Source organism: Hypanus sabinus, chromosome 11 (assembly GCF_030144855.1).
Source record: "Hypanus sabinus isolate sHypSab1 chromosome 11, sHypSab1.hap1, whole genome shotgun sequence".
In the NCBI taxonomy this organism is placed as follows: domain Eukaryota; kingdom Metazoa; phylum Chordata; class Chondrichthyes; order Myliobatiformes; family Dasyatidae; genus Hypanus; species Hypanus sabinus.
Window position 1 is genome coordinate 77,428,342 of NC_082716.1, and position 21,703 is coordinate 77,450,044.

At 40.0% G+C, this 21,703-nt stretch overlaps 1 protein-coding gene across 4 annotated transcripts in view; it reads left to right on the forward strand.

Annotated features, from left to right (window-relative positions):
• The window catches only part of uck2a (uridine-cytidine kinase 2a), a 42,793-nt gene extending 37,778 nt beyond the window's left edge, over positions 1–5,015 (forward strand). For all 4 annotated transcript variants that reach the window (XM_059984774.1, XM_059984772.1, XM_059984773.1 and 1 more), the window contains one exon: positions 2,200–5,015. In XM_059984774.1, the coding sequence (XP_059840757.1) occupies positions 2,200–2,336 (137 nt within the window). In that variant the 3' untranslated portion in view covers positions 2,337–5,015. The remainder of the gene's footprint in view (positions 1–2,199) is intronic.
• Positions 5,016–21,703: the final 16,688 nt, after the last annotated feature.

Sequence of the window (21,703 nt, forward strand, 5' to 3'; positions counted from 1 at the left end):
AGAAATCAGAAACAACAGTTTTTTAACAATGTTAAATTAATTCTGTATTTGCACTTTATGGAATTGAATTTAACTTCAATACCCTTGATGCTAATATGCCAATAAAAATCAGAATCTGTGCTTTGGAGCTAATCTTTATGTTCTGTGAGAACTCGGTTAATGGGATAACTTTATTTTAATCTTAGCATCTGACCTGAAATCTGTGACACATTCATACTTTGATTCTACTTGATCTCTTGATCGGCCATCTACTCTGTCAGAATAATTGAAGGAGTAGGCATCCTTTTACAAGACCTTGTCATCGCTAGTGCTAAATTGTTGATTAATTTTAATCCTGAAAGTCACTATCAAATTGCATGTACAATTGTGACCTGGCAATCTTTGCACAAAGAGCAGAGGATTCTGTTGCAATGGCCGTTCTTTCATCTCCAAGCTTTTCACCTGAGCAAGTGTATATAAACTAGCAATGCATAAAACAAAACAAGCTTCAGCAGCCCGCTGGAATAGCTCAGTCCAGCACCCTAAACTGCAGCCGTCCAACTGGAAGAGGTAGCTGTCAAACTGCTGGTTAAGTCCCCGAGGACCTAACCTGGTTACAAAATATCGATGCAGTTATAAAGAAGGCAAGACAGCAACTATACTTCATTAGGAGTTTGGAGAGATTTGGTATGTCAACAAATACACTCAAAAACTTCTATAGATGTACCGTGGAGAGCATTCTGACAGGCTGCATCACTGTCTGGTATGGAGGTTGGGGTGGTGGCGGGGGGGCTACTGCATAGGACTGGAAGAAACTGCAGAGGATTGTAAATTTAGTCAGCTCCATCTTGGGTACCAGCCTACAAAGTACCCAGGGCTTCTTTAGGGAGCGGTGTCTCAGAAGGGCAGTGTCCATTATTAAGGGCCCCCAGCACCCAGGGCATGCCCTTTCTTCACTGTTACCATCAGGTGGGAGGTACAGAAGCCTGAGGGCACACACTCAGTGATTCAGAAACAGCTTCTTCCCCTCTGCCATCCTATTCCTAAATGGACATTGAACACTACCTCACCTTTTTATTATATTATTTCTGTTTTTGCACGATTTTTATTTATTCAATATATGTATACTGTAATTGATTTACTTATTTATTTAGTATTATTATTTTTTTCTTCTATACTATGCATTACATTGAACTGCTGCTGCTAAGTTAACAAATTTCATGACACCTGCCGGTGATAATAAACCTGATTCTGATTCTGGACTGCTTCACCCTGCTACATTTCAAGAGCTGAATGCTGTGGGACTTGTAACTGCTTCTGGCAAATAACTTGACTGATTTGATGTTTCAGCTAACTTAATTGTGAAGCAATGCTTTTGAATAAAGGTATCTATGGTAATGAGGTGATAAACTTCTGAAATTAGATGTCTTAAAGAACTGACATGCATCACTTGTCTGTGTGCAGTTAATTTGATTCAGTAAAACACAATCAGGGAATTGAGCAAAAGGGGTATCTTACTACAGATATTCATTTTATACACCGATCTATTATGGAATTGTGCCTGCAGGTAGAAATGTAACAAATGAAAAAAAAGGGATAAGTTTAGAAATGTTATATTGAGGAACAGTAAAGTAAAAATATATTGATGCTTCTGTTGAAATCTCTTCCAATTGCCTTCATTCTTTGTGTATAGTAAGGGAATGATTTTTGAGGATATCAGTAAACTAATAAAGAACTTGTTTTGGTCTGTTGCATGCATTGAAATTGGCACAGTGCAAAAGGTAACTTGGCAGACAAGCTATAACCTTGAGTCTACCCTGCTAGAAATTCTACAACTTGATGAATATAAATGCTGTATTTTGGATGGAAATGTTTCTGAATAATTGTTAGAATCTGTGCTGTGAAAATGATTGCTTATATTACCTGTCCATGTGACTTGACTTTCATTACATGGTTGTTGTTGTTACTTAATTATAGACTCAATGTCAAATTGCAGCGACCAGTAGTAATTTAGCCACTGATCCTGAAATATTAAAACATAAATTATATTTTAAAGAGAAATGCAAATTGGAAAACTATTTATTTAAAGTTTTTCCTAGCAAGGTGAATCTGTGGGAATGGGGAGTGCTGGCATAAGAAGTCTTTTAAAGTCTGTTAAATATAGTCACATGTATTTGTTTAATCTGCTGAAATAATTCTTGTCTTTCTTCTTCATGCCAGTTGCCATAAATTTGATAGTGCAACACATTCAAGACCTTCTCAACGGTGGACTGAGCAAGCGCCAAAATGGCTGTTTGAATGGATATAGCCCACCATGCAAGAGGGACTCTTCTGATTCCAATAGCAGGCCACACTGACTGAAGATTGAGGAGAGTGAAATCGTGCCATGAAGTTTAGCATGACCTTACCATTTACTGTTTGGGGAAAAGGGAAAGCTGCCAAGGTTTTAAAGCATTGTTCAAAGCAAACTTCTGCCACCAAAATGGAATTTTTCCTAAAGTATTTAATTTGCCAATTTTATTTTGTTTGTTGTGTAACTTAAGAGTGACATCCTGCCTTTTGAGTTCTTAAATGTTCATGCTCAATCAATTGACTTTTATCAAAGAATTGTAATCCAACAAAGGATGTCTGTGTTTAGATGGAAATATATATAATAAGACAAATATTGTCCTTTTATAGGTTAGCTTTGATTTGAGAAATATACTGGGAACAATTTCAATGTTACAAATAATGCCAGGTATTAATGCCTGTGCAGCATATTAATGCAGTGGATTCCAATTAATTGGGCCAGCCGCTTATTTGGGAAACTCTAAAAGGACAAAACTAATAGAGAAAATAGCTGGGATTCCCTTTCCCTTAATTTACTTGAGACACTGTGCCACTTAATTGCAATTGTTGCTGAACAATTTCTAACCGACATCAGTCGTGTGCACTTGTGTGTCCATTAAACACTACACCATGCTTAGAGTGAACAATTTTTAACTGGTGCCAGTTGCATGTGTTTGTGTTCAAAAAGCAGAGATTTTTGTCACTGATTGTTACTGGAAAAATAAGCAGCAAAACAATTCAGAGCTGTTTTGCTCACTGTTGCTTCAAGCGTTTGGGCTAGGAGATGCCAGAAATGGCTGAAAGTGAAAATAAAATAATTTCACTACTTCAGGTTAGAAACCATGAAGGACTTGATGGTATCAACAATCATCTTGAATGTTACAATAAAAATGAAGATTTGGCAGATGCAATCATTGAAAGCATTGTATACAGGCAGTCCATTATCTGTACTGGATGTCTGTGCTGATTTTGTTCATATACAGTCATTCAAAAGAACACCGGATTAATTCCTTCATCGATAAACTAATACACCTTTAAAAGTACTGTAGTATTATTGGTAGTGTTCTAATTTGTTCTGTATTTCATTTAAATACATAATTTTTTACTCTTTAACTGGCAGTCAGTCTTTTTATACCTTTTTAGCTACTTTTATGAAACTAGCTAATTGGGGCAGCAGCTTAATTGGGCCAAAATATACTGGTCCCAATGTGTCCCAATTAACCAGAATCCACTGTACTGTATTTCATTGCACTGAATGGCTTTATCTTCTAACCTGATGTGCCAGAGGATGATTTTTTTTACATAAATTATAGACCCTCTGAAAAAAGATGGAGTTGGACTTGTAGAACTTGCATGACCAAGTGGGAAGGATGTTGGAATTCTTAGTGAGCTCAGCTTTAAAATGTTAAACAAGCAACACTTCTGGGAAAAGTCTTGGAGTTTCTTCAATTTATCCCTGCTCCACCTGCTGGACCACATTTATTCTCCCCCCCCCCCCCCCCCATTGTAAAATGTAGGTCTTTTAAGCCTGTAATTTAGCTCAATATCCTGATGGTAGTCTTTGTTTGTAAACATTTAAGGTGTTTCCCACTAGTCCTACACCTCAGGGTTTATGTTTCTCTTCATTTTTCTTAACTACTTTGTATGTCCAAGCATGAGAAAATTCCTAGACCACTTTTCAGATTACAATTTCAGGTGAAGACTTCCCATCAAAACTGGGAGAAAGTTGCTTCTGTTAAGGCCATCAAATAAAGAAGCTGATGCAAAATTACTTGTTTTCCATGTGATCTGTCTGTCATTTGTCTACTAAATCCATTTATTGCTGTTTCCAATTCCTGGTTCTGATGAAAGGTTGCACCCAATGCAAATCTTTTTACTTAGATGCTGATTGATTTTCTAATTTAATCCCGATTGTACATCTGACTTTGCTTATTTACTTTATAGTGTTTAAAGCTTCTTTTCATACCAGTATTCATTTTAAACTCAATCATTTAACTGGATTGCTGTAAAATAGCTTTTCTTTAAAAAAAAAGCTGCAATGCATGTCCTGCTTTGATCCATTTTAAAACTTTATGTAACCTGTTCCAGGATAAAGCAGCACTTTTTTTTTGCAGAGCTGCATTTTGGTTTATTTAATACACATGAGTTGCATTAAGCCTCTTCTGGAGTGTTTTTTTTTGAGGGGGGATTGGAGGAATTTAAGTAGCATTGGATACCAACCCTGCATGGTATTTACAAGTTACTAACTAGGGAAAGCCAGCAGTGTACAGTCTACTGTTAATGCAAGTATTGATGATGGCTGATGCAAAAGCCTAAAACTGGAAAGTTGGTAATTCTTTTACTGTGCATTACTAAGGACCAGTACGATCATATTTTGTCAAATTTTCTGTTTGATGGACGAATTTTATATTGTTTTGGTCTGCTTGCAAAATATTGTGCATCTTCTGGTTACATCTGCTACTACTGTAAAGGAGATTTAAACTTGAAAAAGAAATTTATTAGCCTGCTGTTCTGTTTGACCAAAATGGTCCTTTCTTGCTTTTGTAACGATGCAGGTAACTTTTTGTTGCAGGAAAAGTTGAATTTTACTTTTTGTTTCACACCCACATAGTTTTTCCATGTACTGTATGTTAGTCTCCAACCACAGTGTGAAAAACTGAAGGAATGACTCACTAAGCTTGAATAAAATATGAATTTTATATAGTAAATGAATTTTGAATGTCATTTTTAACCTGAACATATTACCTTATCACTTACATGCATTAATAGATTCTGTTGTCAACAAGAAGCTTGTTTCAAAGAAAACCTTTTGATATTTTCAAAGAAAAGTGAGTAAGTGTTGTATATGTCCTTAATTGATACCACCAGCAATTTTGTTTTGGATTCCTACATTTTGCCAAGTTAAACATAAGAAAGCTTACAATATTTAACAGATGAAATGGGTTTAAGACATTTTCATTACTTCCAGGTAATTATTATTGACTTCCCTTCTTTACATTTTTCCTGTTCTATCAGCAGGTGTTAAAGATGCAATCACAGTGAGGTCAAAGGTTTCATTTCCATGGGAACTTCGGTGAGCAGGTGGAAAGATTTACAAGTTTAGGAAAATATCACTTCTGTTTTCCTCGATCTGTAAAAGGTAATTTACAGATCTGAGCTGCTCATTTGCTTCACACTGCATGTGTTTTTCCACAAATAATTCATTCAGCTTTGAACATTCATTTTGGATAGTTAAAGCAACTGATAAATGCAAGGCTGCTTCAAATGTAAAATTGTTGCACCCAAAATGTTCGATAATATTTTGTAAGCTTGATCACCCTGCTCACAGATAGCTATGTCAAAAAAAAAAGTTACTATCTAAAGCAGTCGGGAATGAGACCCACTTATCAGCAAAGCAGTAATTCCTAGAAAAGTCATGTCTGAAGACAATTGATACAGTAGAGGTGTGAGCACAATGGGGTAAGGGACTTCCTAGCACAATTTGAACTGGCATTTCAATATGTCTGCATGGACTCTGCAGTGTTGTTGCTAAGGATATGCAGCTGGAATTAAAGTAGTCTATTCAGTTCTCTGAGCCTGCAGAGTGATTCCGTTATTAAGAGCGTGATTGAATCGTGTCCTTGCCTGCCCTGTTTGGTTCAATGACTCTCAAGGGAATATAACTCCATCCAACCTGTAGGTCACTAAGTCCCTCTTGCAGTGTGGTATCTAAAACAAAATCCAATACTTAATGAACATCCAAACAGAGCTTACTATACAAAAAACTTGTTTCTGAATGTGCGAGGTAGCTGTAGCGTCTGAGAGTGTTTCCAACAAAGTGACACACTTCGCAATTGTTATTCCCATGTTAACCAAATCACTACTGCCTCTATCCCAAGCCCCTTTACCCATCACCTCTTGCTGACATATATTGAATCTCCAGAATTCTCTCTACAATCATCTTCACCTTTTCTTCCTCTTTTTAGGCTTTCCGTTCCGATTAAGCTTCTGATCATCTACCCTCAAACTACCCTAAATTTGCAGGATTAAATTAGAACATAAACTCAGTGGCCACTTTTAGTATGCCTGCTCTGGTTGAGTAACTATCTGCTTCAGTCATGTGGCAGTCACTCAATGCATGCAGAAATGGCCATGAGGTTCAGCTGTTGCTCAGACCAAATATCACAATGGGGAAGAAATGCGATGTAAGTAACTTTTCCCGTGGAATGATTGTTGGTGCCAGACAGAGTGATCTGAATCTGCTGATGTGGGATTTTCATGCTCAGCTGTCTGGAGCAGGGGTTCGCAACCTGGGGCCCACGGCCCCCTCAGTGAATGGTAAGACTCTATGGCATAAAAATGGTGGGAACCCCTGCCCTAGAGAGTGGTGCATGTAATAAGCAAGAACAGTTCTGTTGATGAAAATACCTTGTTAATGAGACAGGTCAGAGGAGAATGGCTCAAGGTGACAGTAACTCAAATAACCACCCAACTGGTGTGGAGAAGAGCATTTCTGAATGCACAACATGTTCAGCTTTGAAGTGGATGGGCTACAGCAGAAGATCATGAACGTACACTCAATCGGCATTATATTAGGTACAGGGGGTACCTAATAAAGTGGCCACAGAGTGTAGAAAAGTGCAGCCCCTCAGCCACGATGTTTATGCTGACCCATTAAGCTATCTAAGGTCAATCTAACCCTACCCTCCCACATGGCTATCCATTTTTCCATAGCCTTGTGCCTATCTAAGAGTCTCTTAAATGTCCCTGGTATATTTGCCTATTATGTTCTACTCACCTACTTTTGATGGTGTATCTTAGGGCATTTTACCAAGTTAAAAGCACTATAATGAAGATAGCTGTTGTCTTAAATGTGAAGTCCATTTGTGATCTTAGTCAATTTGCCATTAAATGATTTTTTAGATGTCAAGCAGTGGCTCCTAAAGTGGATGATATTGCCCACCCCAGGGAGGGTTGGAGTTTCTAAAGGAGTGATAAAGATAAATGGGGTGGTGGGGGTGCTCAGTAGCAAGGGGGGCAGCTGAGGGGTTACAGGCTTAATTGAAGAACTGAATTACTTACAAGCATTTGATCCTCAGTGCTTCATAATTGATTACAATGATAACATAATCGCCTCATCTCCTGCTGACACACCGTTCTATTAGACTGCATGAAGCACTTTACAGTTGAAAAGAAATATGACACTCCTGTATTTGGCATGTCATGAGCAATCTAGACTAAAGAAATCATGTCATTTCTGGGCCCAGGCCATGCATTACTATCATTCAATACTGTGGTACAATGTTAGTTAGTTTAGTTTCCATACTCTAATCACACATTGACACGATTTCTGTGAATTAGGGTATGGCATTCAGTGGGGTAAAGTTCAGAATCTGCCCTTTGGAATGGTCTTGACCACATTTCTCTAGTCCATGGCCCAACTGAAATATGGCTGCCCCACTTTATGTACCTTCAGGCAGAGAATTAGATCAGCTTGAGTTATGATGAAGTCATAATATTCCCCTTTATTGATTAGGGTTGGACTTGAACAGGCAATTGACCGTGGTTATTAATCCAAAACAAAAATGGCAGAAGCTGACCAAACGAAAATATGTAGACAGTATCTGAAATATGGATTTATACCAGTACCAAGCAACCAACAGCAGCCTAGGAGTTGGTTATGTGAAAAGGTTTTTTTTTACAAATGCGGCAATGAAATGGTCCAGGCCCTTCAACATGTGGAGTGAACATACTCCAATTGTTCTGGTCTCTAGAAGCACAGTTCATCTTGTATGAGCATCACCTTCTAGTAAGATGTCATTTTGTCATTTCCTTTGCGGGTTAGTTTTGATTCAATCTGGAGCACACAGTGGGAATACAGTACACATCCTCAATCTTTATCTGCCATTAAAACAGCAACGTCTGTGAGGCTTTAAGTTTTTGTTAATATTGGTGAACAGTAGATGTATTATGCTTAAGCTTATCATTGCAGCACAAGTTTACTCTTGTATACACTACATAGTTATGGAGTGCTGTCTACGTGTATTAACTCGGTTAACACTGGTTGTGAGATTAATCGATAGTATTAGTATATTCAGGCATGCACTGAATTTTCTGTATTGAATTTAATACATATTTTACTTAACTTCCTGCAGTTTCACAAGTAAGAGATTTCATTAAGGACCCTGAAGAAAACTTCTATCTTTACTGAATTTTGCAAAGTTATTTAGCTCACTGTAAAGTGGGGGCAATAGACCAATAAAACAAACAAGAATTTGGCTTATTTTGAGTCACTTTGTGAAAACTTGAAGAAATGGAAAACACTTCAATAACTTTGTCAGCACCTCACAACATGCCAGTGACAATTTGCATGCTTCATACTACAATTCAAAGCCGCATACAATAGGGGAAGAACTGATTCTGCCAGCAGTAAGGGAGGTTCTGAGTACTGTTTTACATTAGTCACCGGACCAAATAATTAAAGCGATTCTGCTCAATGACAACTCTGTTCAGAGAGAAATAAGTGAAATGCCTAAAAATGTGAAAGACACAATGTGCAACATACTCAAAACAACATAATTTGTTCTGCAGTTGGATCAGACAACTTTGCCAGGCAATGAGTCTTTGCTTCTTGGTTATATTCAATTCATAAAAGGTGAAAGGAGTGGTTCAAGAGTTGTTATTTGGAAGGGGACTAGAAACAGATATGAAGGGGAATACATATTTTGGCTTGTTGAGCAATTCTTCGAAGAAAAGGTCATTCCGTTCACTAACATTCTTCCATGTGCAACAGATGGGACACCATCAATGACAGGACTCCACTATGGGGTTATTACTTTACTGAAAAAAGCTGTACCTTTTATATTTACTGTATCATTTCCTGTATGATTCACAAACAATACCTTGTTACAAAAATTTATTAAATACTGTTATCAGTGGTAAATAAAATCAAGCCTCATGCTTTCAATTCTAGACTATTTTGAGAACTTTGTATTGAGGATAATGAACAGTTTGAACACAGAAGTCAGGTGGCTCTCAATAGGAAATTGCCTGAGACACTCGTGTGCTTTTTGAAACTGTGATAAAATTCTTTGAAGACTTGAATGCTTCATTCAGTAATGAAACTCAAGAATATTGGGCAACACACACAAAATGCTGGAGGAACTCAGTAGGTCAGGCAGCCTCTATGGAAAAGAGTACAGTCGACTTTTGGGGCTGAGACCCTTCATCAGGGCAGGAGAAAAAAAGATGAGGAGTCAGAGTAAGAAAGTGGGGGTAGGGAGGAAGAAACACAAGGTGATAGGTGAAGTAAGGAGCTGGGGACTTGATTGGTCAAAGACGTGCAGGGCTGGAGAGTAGGAATCTGATAGGCGAGGACAGAAGGCCGTGGAAGAAAGAAAAGGGGGAGGAGCACCAGAGGAGGTGATGAATAGGTAAGAAGATGAGAGAGGGTAATAGGAATGGGGAATGGCAAAGGAGAGGGGCCATTACTGGAAGAAATTTCTGGAGAAATCAAAGTTCATCCCATCAGGTTAGTGGCTACCCAGATGGAATATAAGGTGTTGCTCTTCCAACCTGAGTGTGGCCTCATCACAGCAGTAGAGGAGGCCATGGATTGACATGTTGGAATAGGAATGGGAAGTGGAATTAATATTAGGCATGACATTGTATATTTGTCAGAATTATTTGCAATATTGAATGAAATCATTCTTAAACTGCAAGGAAATTATGTGAATCTTATCAAAGTCAAATCATTCATCTCCACATTTCTGTCCAAGTTAAGTCTATTTAAGCACAACATTGTCCATCACTATCTTTCCCAATTTCTGGGCCTCCCTGAGTTGGAAGAGATAGATGATGATCTTCAAGTGTACTGTGCCTATCTGGGTGAGCTGCATGAAGACGTCAGAGATTCAAGGATCTTCTTTCAATCTAAATTCCAGATTGGTCAGTAAATCCATTCCTTAACACCTGTAATGAGGGAATGACAGGAAGGATGGAGAAAGAAGTCATCTTGCTACAAAATGACTGAGCTGAAGCCAAGTTTCAAAAAAATCATATGAAGACATCTGGTTGCAGAAAGAAATCTCTGAACGCTATTCTGTACTGTCGAAAAAGATCAAGATGTTCATTATTGCCTTTCCAACATTAAATTTAAAGGAGCATGCTTTGTGTGCAGTTGCTGAACTTCTTTTAAAGCAATGAAACATTGAAAATTACTGAACATGGGGATCTGAGATTCCTTCTGAGTGACATTCAGCCTGATATTGAGAAGTTGAAATCAGTGCACCAGGCCTGTTCACCAAATTGTAAGGTGAAAAAGCAATGAAGTAATGAATAGCTGGACTACAAATCTACACACTAAAATTGTTGATGAAAATAGTTTTTACTGTAATTAAATAAAGAAATAATTTCTGTAGCTTTAAATAGATTACAATAACTTTTGCAATGGTTTATCACTGCTCTGAATTTGCAGTTATTATTTTCTTTCTCCGTGCATCGTAAATCAAATTACTTTATACTATTTATGTAATGGCCAGAAAGGGGGGGGGGTGCACTAGGGATGTGGTCTGGGAGCCAAGGGGGCAGAAACCCCAAAAAGGTTTGAGAACCATGGATCTAAATCATTGAAGACCTGCATAAGTCCAAGTTGTCAATTTGTATCTTACAGTATTTCTTCGTGTATGTCACTGCGGAAAATCTTACAAGGCTCCTTCAGACATTTAAGAGTGGACTTTCAAGAGAAAAATGCATCTGGTCTTCAGAGGATCACTGCAGGCCTAGAAAAACAACGCACTTGGGAGCTTGCTTGGTTTATGCCAGGCAGGTGTTCTTTGCAAGACATCATTAAGGTCTTTTTTTTATATACTTGCTATAAGATTATCAGATCAGAAAGATTACTAAAATAAAACAGTAACAATTAACATAGCGACCATTTTTGATTTCTGCCTCTCTTGTAAGACATCATTCTGTTTATCATTCTCTTTCAGCAAGACAACATGACTATAGGCATTTTTCAATGTTTTTGAAGTGTAAGGTTTGTTATCTGAATATGTTCCAACAGACAAGCATTATCATAAAACCTTGAACTGGAAATCTTCCAAACACTGAATAGGGAAGTCTTGCAGGGAGATCAGAGCACACTAAAGTGCCAGCGTCATTTCTGTGAAATCACCTATCAAAAGCAGCAGCAAGATGCCACTGCTGTAAAATGTTTCTGTCGTCATTAATTGAAGTAGATCAACCCATCTGAGAAGATTATTCTCAACTTTAGGACTGAGTTTAAAATGGTTGAAATTAGGAGTTTTTGTGCAATTACATACTGAAATCAGACACCTGCTGTGAAATTACATGGTTCATGAAGAAACTTACATCTTAACAAGCAATTTCATTTGAGGAAACATTATCATATGCCAGAAAATCATAAGTGCAGTGCATTTAATTCATATGGTTAAAACCCATCAGCAGAGAAGAAAAAAATGCTACATTGAAATATTTAATCCTTTTTCCAGTATCAAACCTATTTACATTTACTGTAGAGGCATTGTACATCTGCCAGTCTACTCACTAAGATGAGTCACTGCTCTGCAGATACTGACAGCTGAACAAATGTTCAAAATGAGAAGGATATTCACAGCAGGAGAGCGAAATTAGTAAGGTTCATGGTAAGTTAACCCGTTAAGAGAAGAAGTTTGAAGATGGCTTCCTGTGATTATACATAGCTTTGGTTAATTTGCATCTGGGAGCACTGCATACTATTTTGATTTTCTTGCTTCGGGAAGATACACTTGCCAATGGGGCATTTCCCAATCTGATACCCGAAGTAAGGTTTTCCCTATGATGGGGAGCATGTACAATATCCATGTCTCAAAGTGTCAAAAAATTGAATGATTGTACTGAATTATATGGACCTAGAATTGTTATTGCATCGTGCCATATCTATATTGTTGCATATGTTTTTAAATATAATTGAGAAATTTGATCAGGTGCTTTGTGTGCCAATGGTGCATTTATCAAATTCCGAACCAGGCCCAATGATTCTCAATGCAAGGCAAATAGAGTGACATCAGATCATTTACAATTTTCATTTTGACATTGCTTGGGAACATTTCCATTATTCTCAAAGGCCTCATTCAATGGACGATCATACCATCATTCAACATTAGTTCTAGGGATTGTTCCTTAACGGGGTGTTGCCAGGAAGCCCATTTTCTTTCAGAAGTTCCCATCCTGGAGTTCACAAACCCCTTGCCTAATGGTATCGGTCCGTGGTATAAAAAAAGTTGGGAACCCCTGTACTTCTTCAACTTTTCATTGATCTTTGGGGCCATCCCTCTACAAAGCTGTGCCACAGTCATCAAGCCCACCTGATCATCTCCGAGTCTGGGGCTGCCTCTGCCCTGATAATTCCCCCATCCCAACTTATCTCACCTCTGAACCCCCACCCTTTCTCTCCCTGCAGAACCCTGCTCATACTACCTAGACTTTCCCCACCCTTAAACTAATCGCCAGAGTACTTCCTCTGTGATGAGGGGTTACAGTTGCAGAGAGGTGTACAAGGCTCATCATACCTGATGAGGCCCTTTGTACTGGGTGCATGGCAAAAGGAATGGACCTTTTACCTCATAATACCTGTGCCAACCATGATGCCAATGTACCTGCACATGGTCTATATAACTGAACTCCCTGCCTGTTCCTGTGCCAGCCCAAGTGCCTCTTAAATGATGTTCTTGTATTTGCTTCCACCACCTCCTTGTCAGTGTGTTCCTACAGCTCCCGGAGGAAAGACGTGTCTCATAAATCTCTTTTAAACCTTCCCCCTCTCATCTTATCTCTATGCCCTTGAGCATTTGACATTTTCTCCCCTTGGAAAAATACTTTGACTATCTACCCATCTCTCCAAATACAGCACGTCATTCCAGTAATGCAGTGTCTAGAACTGTACACAATACCTCAAAAGTGGCCTAACCAACATACATAAAAACATAGAAAACCTATAGCACTATACAGGCCCTTTGGCCCACAAAGCTGTGCCAAACACATCCTTACCTTAAAAGTTACCTAGGATTACCCATAGCCCTTTATTTTTCTGAGTTTCATGTACCTCTCCCTTAGTATCTTAAAAGACCCTCTCGTATCTGCCTTCACCACTGTCGCAAACAGCCCATTCCACACACTCACCACTCTCTGTGTAAAAAACTTACCCCTGACATCTCCTTTGTACCTACTTCCAAGCACCATAAAACTGTGTCCTCTTGTGCTAGCCATTTCAGCCCTGGGAAAAAGCCTCTGACTATCCACATGATCAATGCCTCTCATCATCTTATATACCTCTATCAGGTCACCACTCATCCTCCGTCACTCCAAGGAGAAAAGGCCGTTTTCGCTCAACTTATTCTCATAAGGCATGCTCCCCAATCCAGACAACATCCTTGTAAGTCTCCTCTGCACTCTTTCTATGGTTTCCACATCCTTCCTATAGTGAGGTGACCAGAACTGAGTACAGTACTCCAAGTGGGGTCTGATCAGGGTCCTATATAGCTGCCATATTACCTCTCGGTTCCTAAACTCAATCCTCGATTGATGAAGGCCAATACACTGTATATTTTCTTAACCACAGAGTCTACCTGTGCAGCAATTTTAAGTGTCTTATGGACTCGGACCCCAAGATCCCTCTGATCCTCCACACTGTCAAGAGTCTTACCATTATACTATACTCTGCTATCATATTTGACCTACCAAAATGAACCACCTCACTCTTATCTGGGTTGAACTCCATCTGCCACTTCTCAGCCCAGTTTTGCATCCTATCAATGTCCCACTGTAACCTCTGACAGCCCTCCACACTATCCACAACACCTCCCACATTTGTGTCATCAGCAAACTTACTAACCCATCCCTCCACTTCTTCATTCAGGTCATTTATAAAAATCACTAAGAGTATGGGTCCCAGAACAGATCCCTGAGGCACACCACTGGTCACCGACCTCCATGCAGAATATGACCTGTCCACAATCACTCTTTGCCTTCTGTGGGCAAGCCAGTTCTGGATCCACAAAGCAATGTCCCCTTGGATCCCATGCCTTCTTTCTTTCTCAATAAGACTTGCATGGGGTACCTTGTCAAATGCCTTGCTGAAATCCATATACACTACATCTACTGCTCTTCCTTCATCAATGTGTTTAGTCACATCCTCAAAAAATTCAGTCAGGCTCGTAAGGCATGACCTGCCTTTGCCAAAGCTATGCTGACTATTCCTAATCATATTATGCCTCTCCAAATGTTCATAAATCCTGCCTCTCAGGATCTTCTCCATCAACTTATCAACCACTCAAGTAAGACTCACTGGTCTATAATTTCCTGGGCTATCTCTACTCCCTTTCTTGAATAATGGAACAACATCTGCAATCCTCCAATCCTCTGGAACCCCTCCCGTCCTCATTGATGATGCAAAGATCATCACCAGAGGCTCAGCAATCTCCTCTCTCGCACCCCACAGTAGATGGGGTACATCCCGTCTGGTCCTGGTGACTTATCCAATGTGATGCTTTCCAAAAGCTCCTGCAGATCCTCTTTCTTAATATCTACATGCTCAAACTTTTCAGTCTGCTGTAAGTCATCCCTACAATCACCAAGATCCTTTTCCATAGTGAATACTGAAGCAAAGTTCTCATTAAGTACCTCTGCTATCTCTTCCAGTTCTAAACACACTTTTCCACTGTCACACTTGATCGGTCCTATTCTCTCACGTCTTATCCTCTTGCTCTTCACATACTTGTAGAACACCTTGGGGTTTTCCTTAATCCTGCCTGCCAAGGCCTTCTCATGGCCCCTTCTGGCTCTTCCAATTTCTTTCTTAAGCTCCTTCCTGCTAGCCTTATAATCCTCTAGATCTCTATCATTACCTAGTTTTCTGAACCTTCTGTAAGATTTTCTTTTCTTCTTGACTAGATTTACAGCAGCCTTTGTGCACCATGGTTCCTGTACACTACCATCCTTTCCCTGTCTCATTTGAATGTACCTACGCAGGACTCCGCACAAGTATCCCCTGAACAGACGTCACAATTTTTCCTGTGTCCTCATCGATGAAGATGAGTATACTGTACATCTTCTTTACCACTCTATTTTCTTGTGTTCCCGCTTTCACAGACCCATTAGTTTGTACCCCAAGATCCCTATGTACATTAATGGTCCTAAAATACCTGCCATTTACTGCTTATGTCTGACTTCCCAAAGAGCAAAGCGTCACGGTTTTCCAGATTAAATTCCATATGCCATTTCACCCCCCCCCCATGTTTCCAACTGGCCTAAATCATGCTGTACCTTTCTCACTATCCACTCGTTTCTGTGCCATCTGACTTACCAATCTATCCACCTACATCTACTGTATATCATAAACAACAGAGTTCAGGCACTGATCGCTGTGGTATACCATTGTTCACAGACCTTCAGTCATTATAACACCCCCTCCACCAATATCTTCTATCATCTATGGTCAAGCCAGGTTTTTGATTCCAAACTACCAAGGATCCCATGTGCCTTAACCTTGGATCAGTCTACCGTGAGGGACCTTGTCAACTTGCTTACTAGTCTATGTATATGACATCCACTGCCCTGGCCTCATTCATCACCTCCTCCCCCACACAAAGCTATGCTGACTATTCTTAATAAATTAATGCTTTGGCAGATATGAATCAATCCTATCCCTAAGAATCTTTTTCAATAATGATGCAAGGTTCATTGGCCTATATTTTCTGTACTGCCCTTTTTAAGCAAAGGAACAATACTGGTGACTTTCTTGTTCCCTGGCACCATGCCTTTGACTGAAGAGGATACAAAGATCTCTGATAAAGCCCCATCATTTGTGTTTCTTGACTCTCTCAATAATCTAGGGTAGATCCTGTTGGCCATGGTGGATTTAAAGTATGAAAGAAAACATTGAACTTGAATGGATCAAGCACATTGGTGTAGTCCAAACAATTGTCCTTGTTCCTCCCCACACCCCCACACCCCACATTTTATGAACTCTGAACGGATTCTTGCTTTGAAATAATATAAACAGAGCAATTGAATGAAAGGGGCTTCAGCTAATGACCTGCTAAACCTGAGACCATTTTCAGACTAGATATTTACTACGCAAAGTGGCAGACCCACCAGAGAAGCAATCTGTAGTCTCGTCAGTGTCTGGGTCACCTAGTTTGACTGGTTTGAACCAGTCAGAGTTGAAAGGAACAAAGACATGAGGTTAGAGGTGGGAGTTGGGGTGGGGGGGGGGGGGTGGCAGAAACTATGGAACAACATTGGTTGTGGTTCTGGACCACAGCCAATAACAAGTTGTTGTGGGTCAATCAGGCGATATACGTATATCCAATAACTCTGGAATGCTACGTTTGAATTGATAAGGAATGAATATAAAAGTGGACACTTTGATTGTGCTATCAGTGATAACATTTTCCGAAGAATCACCATCGTGAGGAAGAACCCCCACCCTAGGGGCTGGGAGAAGATAGGATCAATTATCTGGCTAACGGAGTTTCCAGTTTCAGAGTTATAAATCAGGAAAGTGGTCTGAGTCAGTATTCATACAAAGGGAATGGTAGAATTCATGTTCTAAGTTGTTGTCATGGGATCAACATAGTTACATTGTTCTTGGTGAGGAGACAATAAAGTGTGAGCTTAAATTTAATTAAAAGCTGTGTCGTTGAGTTTCCTAACCTAGTTCTGTTGGTAAATGGATAACAGATCCCATCAGGGCCTGAGGACTGACCCATCTTAATATTCTTCAAGAGACACAAAACCTTTTTTAAAAATATATCAATAGAGGCCTTCTGTTGGTGGGAGTCAGCATAGAAGTTGTATTCCAGCTGTCTACACAATACACAAGCCAGGGCAGTATGACATGGAGAGTAAGCTGTTGCCCATGTAGCAGGCTCCCCCTCTCACAGTTGACGATTCCAAAGGAACGGTCGAGACTGGTAAAGCTTGGTACCAGGGGTGTTAGTGTCAGTATTGAGCTGAATATAAACTTCCTTAGGGATTCCAGCTCCAGATTCCCCCTTGGGGTTACTCCCGAAGCCTTCCCCATGAGTGGGTACAGCTGCAAGGCAGCAGAGGTTTGGCATCAGAGTTTTCCTTCTCCTAGAAGAGTTGCCAACCATGGCGGAGGATCCCCATCTGCCTGAAGCAACTGGTTTTAAGGCACCAGTAAGCTGTGAGCAGAAACAGTTCTGCCAGGATTAATAGCTAAGTCATGTGTGAAGGCCAGGAGCTGGACTTGGTTATCAGAGGATATTAGAGACACACACCATTGGGAGATTTAATAGGTAGAGGGAGCTTATTCCCACTATCACCCCTGTCTGTAGCAACCTTAAAGAACCATTATATCAATATGCCCCAGGATATCAGGCAGTCTATGCTGCTAGAATGCTCATTTTTCCACTCATCAGGATTTCTTGGCCAATATAATTCTTAGAGAGCCTGGCCAAGATGTCAAAAGGCTGTTTACTCAATTTGTGGGATCCAGAACATGGATGACAAAGTATTAGGACTGAAATGAAGACAAATTTCTTTTATTAGGTGACCAGGTGACAAGGGTGAAGAATGAGAGCACTTTTCTGTGGAGATGGTAATAGGACCCAAACTTGACAATAAAATCAAAGTTACATTACACAGTGATATAGATATAATTTCATTGTCTTCAATTTTCCAATATTCCTTTCACCTCAACAAATGTTAATCCACAGATTTAACAATTTTATCGACATTATTGAATGTATTTGAATTACAGTTCATTAGATGCCCACTGGGAAGCCAATAAAACAAAACCATCATTCTCCCTCTACAGCATATACCATTATTGATACAAGTACCAAAATGCCACCACATATCCTATATATTCACATTTTAAATATTCCTCCGTAATATTCTTAATGCAGTGCCAATGGTAGCTGGTTGTAGGGGTTCCCAACTTTTTTATGCCATGGACACCTGCCATTAACCAAGAGGTCCATTGTCCCCAGGTTGGGAACCGCTGGCTGGTTGGGGTGCCAATGATCTGGCTTTAAAGTTGTTTCTCCATGCACTGTGAACAATGGATAGATTTTACTCTGTTGTCCATCACACAGGAGAGTAGCTGATGCTGGACACTTGGCAAAGGATTTTGATCAATTTGAAATATCTTGTTTATGTCAAGCATGACGAGGCAAAATTTTGGTGGGTTTTTATTTCCTACTGTAACCCTCAGGATCGGCTAGCAGCTTAATCTAGGGGAAAGCAGCCTTTGGCCTGGCCAAACTTGCGAAATCTTGTTTGGGTGGAAGCTGCATGAGGGGTTCCCCGTTACAGATTAGAACCACAAAATAACTAACAGTACACAATATGCAATTAAACAGCCAAGCTTTATAATTCTTAATTTGACTATAGTTAGTAAAGAAACAAAAAGGGCCCATTCACATGAAACAGTCTATTGTTGCACATTGAAGCTCACAGTTCCATCCATTCATTCCCCATCAACCTCCGCCGAGCATTTCGGACCCTCTCTCCACGTCCACTCTGTCCGGCGGTCTACCAACTCTCTCCACTCGCATCTTCTCTCTTCATCTCTCGCCGACAATAGACTGCAAAATCCTTTCTCTCAGATCAACGAGAAAGAACATGCCTCTCATTGGATGGTGTGCACTCCAAAGTCCCCCTCATCTCTAGTCATAACCCAAACACTGTTGTTACAGAGAAACCATTACATTAGCAGTGAAACCTTACAGTGTGTTACACTACTATTAGGCAAAAATCTGCATATTTGCATTAACTGAGCCTGTCTTGCCTTCTATTTCAGATAAGGATTCTGGCATTGGTTTTACTTTTATTTTTAAAAAAAGTTGTTGAATGGAAATATATGAAAATGCCCCAAAAAGATAACTCAGACTGTTCTGAGGATTGATGCAACCGAAACTGAGGTTCCAAAAAAAAAAAAGCAGAAATAAGTTGGAAAAAAGTCATTTTGAGAATCTTTGTTCTCCCAACAAATTGAGGTGATCTCCATTATGTCCCCTTGAAAAGAATATTTCTTAACTCGCTGAGAACCCAATCTGCCTGATAACTGATATACACATCGACTGCTGTTCCTATTCTAACCGATGTAACGGGGTTGAAAGGAAACATTTATCGACAGAGCACTAACCATTGCCACAGAACATGAACTAATTCAGCCAGTAAAGCTGACGATCCCACATTTGAATTTTATTTTATCTTAGCAATAGATCAGAGTAGGCCTGTCTACCCCTTCAAACCACCCCAGCCCAGTAACCCCCGACAAACCCACTTAACCCTAATTGGTTGTAGGGGCTCTGGATAGAGGTAGTACCTTTGATGTGTGGCAGCTGCACTCTACCTCATGGGGTGGCCGGGCATCACCGTTCCTCATCCATCTCCTAAATCTCTCGCTTCTACCTCCAAGTGGCACACCTTGGTACACCACTTCAGCTAAAAGACGTGACGGGGTGGTGTTAACACGGCACGATGAGGTGAAGGACCTTGTCAGTGAAGTCACCAGCCGGGGTGGAAGAGTCCCTTGAAAAACTGCAATGCCCACTTGTTTGAGATCAGGCTGAGCCACCAAGCTGAAGGACATCGGCTGTGGTCTGGCCTGGAGAGGGACGGTCATCACCAGGCCTCACTAGCCCAAGACGTGCGAAAGCACCCTTATGACCCATAGGTGGGTTGCGGGATCTGAGCTGACTGAATCAAGGGACAATTTACAGTGAACAATTAACCTACCCAGTATGTCTTTCAACTGCAGGAGGAAACTGGAGCACCCGGGGGGAAACCCATGCATTCCAAGGGGAGGACATACAGTGTCCTTATAGAACTGAACCTCAAAACACCCCGAACTGCAGCAGCACCATGCTGACCGCTACACTGTGTTCGTATACCATCAACGTGCAAATTGTGGGAAAATACTGTACCTGCGATTAACTTTGCCAGGATCAATGGCAAAACATTCCTTCCAGTTAGCAAGAGCCATTTCAATTCCCGTAGATTTCCAAGACAGGATTTCTTAGTCAAAAAATATTGGTCCATCAGGGCAAAAATATTGAGTAAATCAAATATAGCAATTAACAAAGATCATCTACTATTTAACCATTGGTAGAGCAGATAGGTAAATTTATGGTCAAGCCTGTCTCTATTAACTACCTTGACTTCTGACCAACAACTTTTAGCCCAAAGTCCCATTTTACCAATAATTTTCTCAGATTCAGCAGATTGGTGAGAAAACACTTCTTTCTTTGGATCCATTGCCATTGCTGTACAATTTCACTTGCTTGCTCTATAGTAGAGTGCACTGGAGAGGCCAGCCCTGGCTACCAATCCTACTGTCATCATTTCGATCACTAGAGGGCACTGTAGCATCAGTGTCATATCCATTCTGCAATTCCTGAGTTTGGATAGAGGTGTTTTTTTGGATTATTGTCCTGTGTAGGGGGTTTATCCCAAGGGGCAGGATCAGTGATAGGATCACCCATCTGAGGACAATTCTGTGCTCCATCATACTATTCCAGTTTATATAGGTCATTTTGATTCAATTACACTCTGTATTCTCAGTAGTTCAGTTCTTGCACCAGTTTACTCTTCAGAGTTTTTACTGTCTCTGTCACACTGATTTTGTAATTTGTCACATTTCTCCTTTTCCTTTTCCACTTGTTCAGTTAAAACACATATCTGATCTTTGTATTTTTTCAGACCATATTGAACTAGTTTTGTAACTGAACACATTCTCTTTCTGAATTGTGAAATGACTGTTAATGTTCATCCAGTTTTCTCCTACCTCAGACTTTCTCTAGAGGTCTTCCCGTGCCCTTTCATCTAGCAGCCAATTCCATCAGGCTCAGCACTGATGATACATTTCTTTGACTTCTGCACTAATTTCTGATTCTGATTTCCTCACTAATCTTATCCAATTGGAATTCCATGTTTGGATAAAAACAGTCATCTGCTCACACATTACAAATGGAAGCTCAGTTGTTCCTTTTCCCAATAGGATTCTTCTCCAATTTGGCCACGGCATTAATTCTCCTCCTGTTATACGTAGGGCTATTAATTTCCCACTTACTGGAGTTCCCTTGGTCAGCATCACTAGAGTGCACAGCCAAACGTCAAACATACCATGCACAGTTAATCAGGTTACACCTCATCATATCCTAATAAATCAACTATGCACAGCTGATGAATATGAATTAACTTTACTTAAAGGATAGAACAGAGTAGAATAGAAAATGAGTTTTAACATCTCTCTTCAACGTTTTTTTACATAGTGTATTGAAGTAAGAACTAGGTGCTGCTTTGGTGATCAGGAGTGTAAGGAGGATGTCTCAACTCCTGTTAGATGTATGCATTGAAGCTTTCCACTTTATCTGGGATTCTC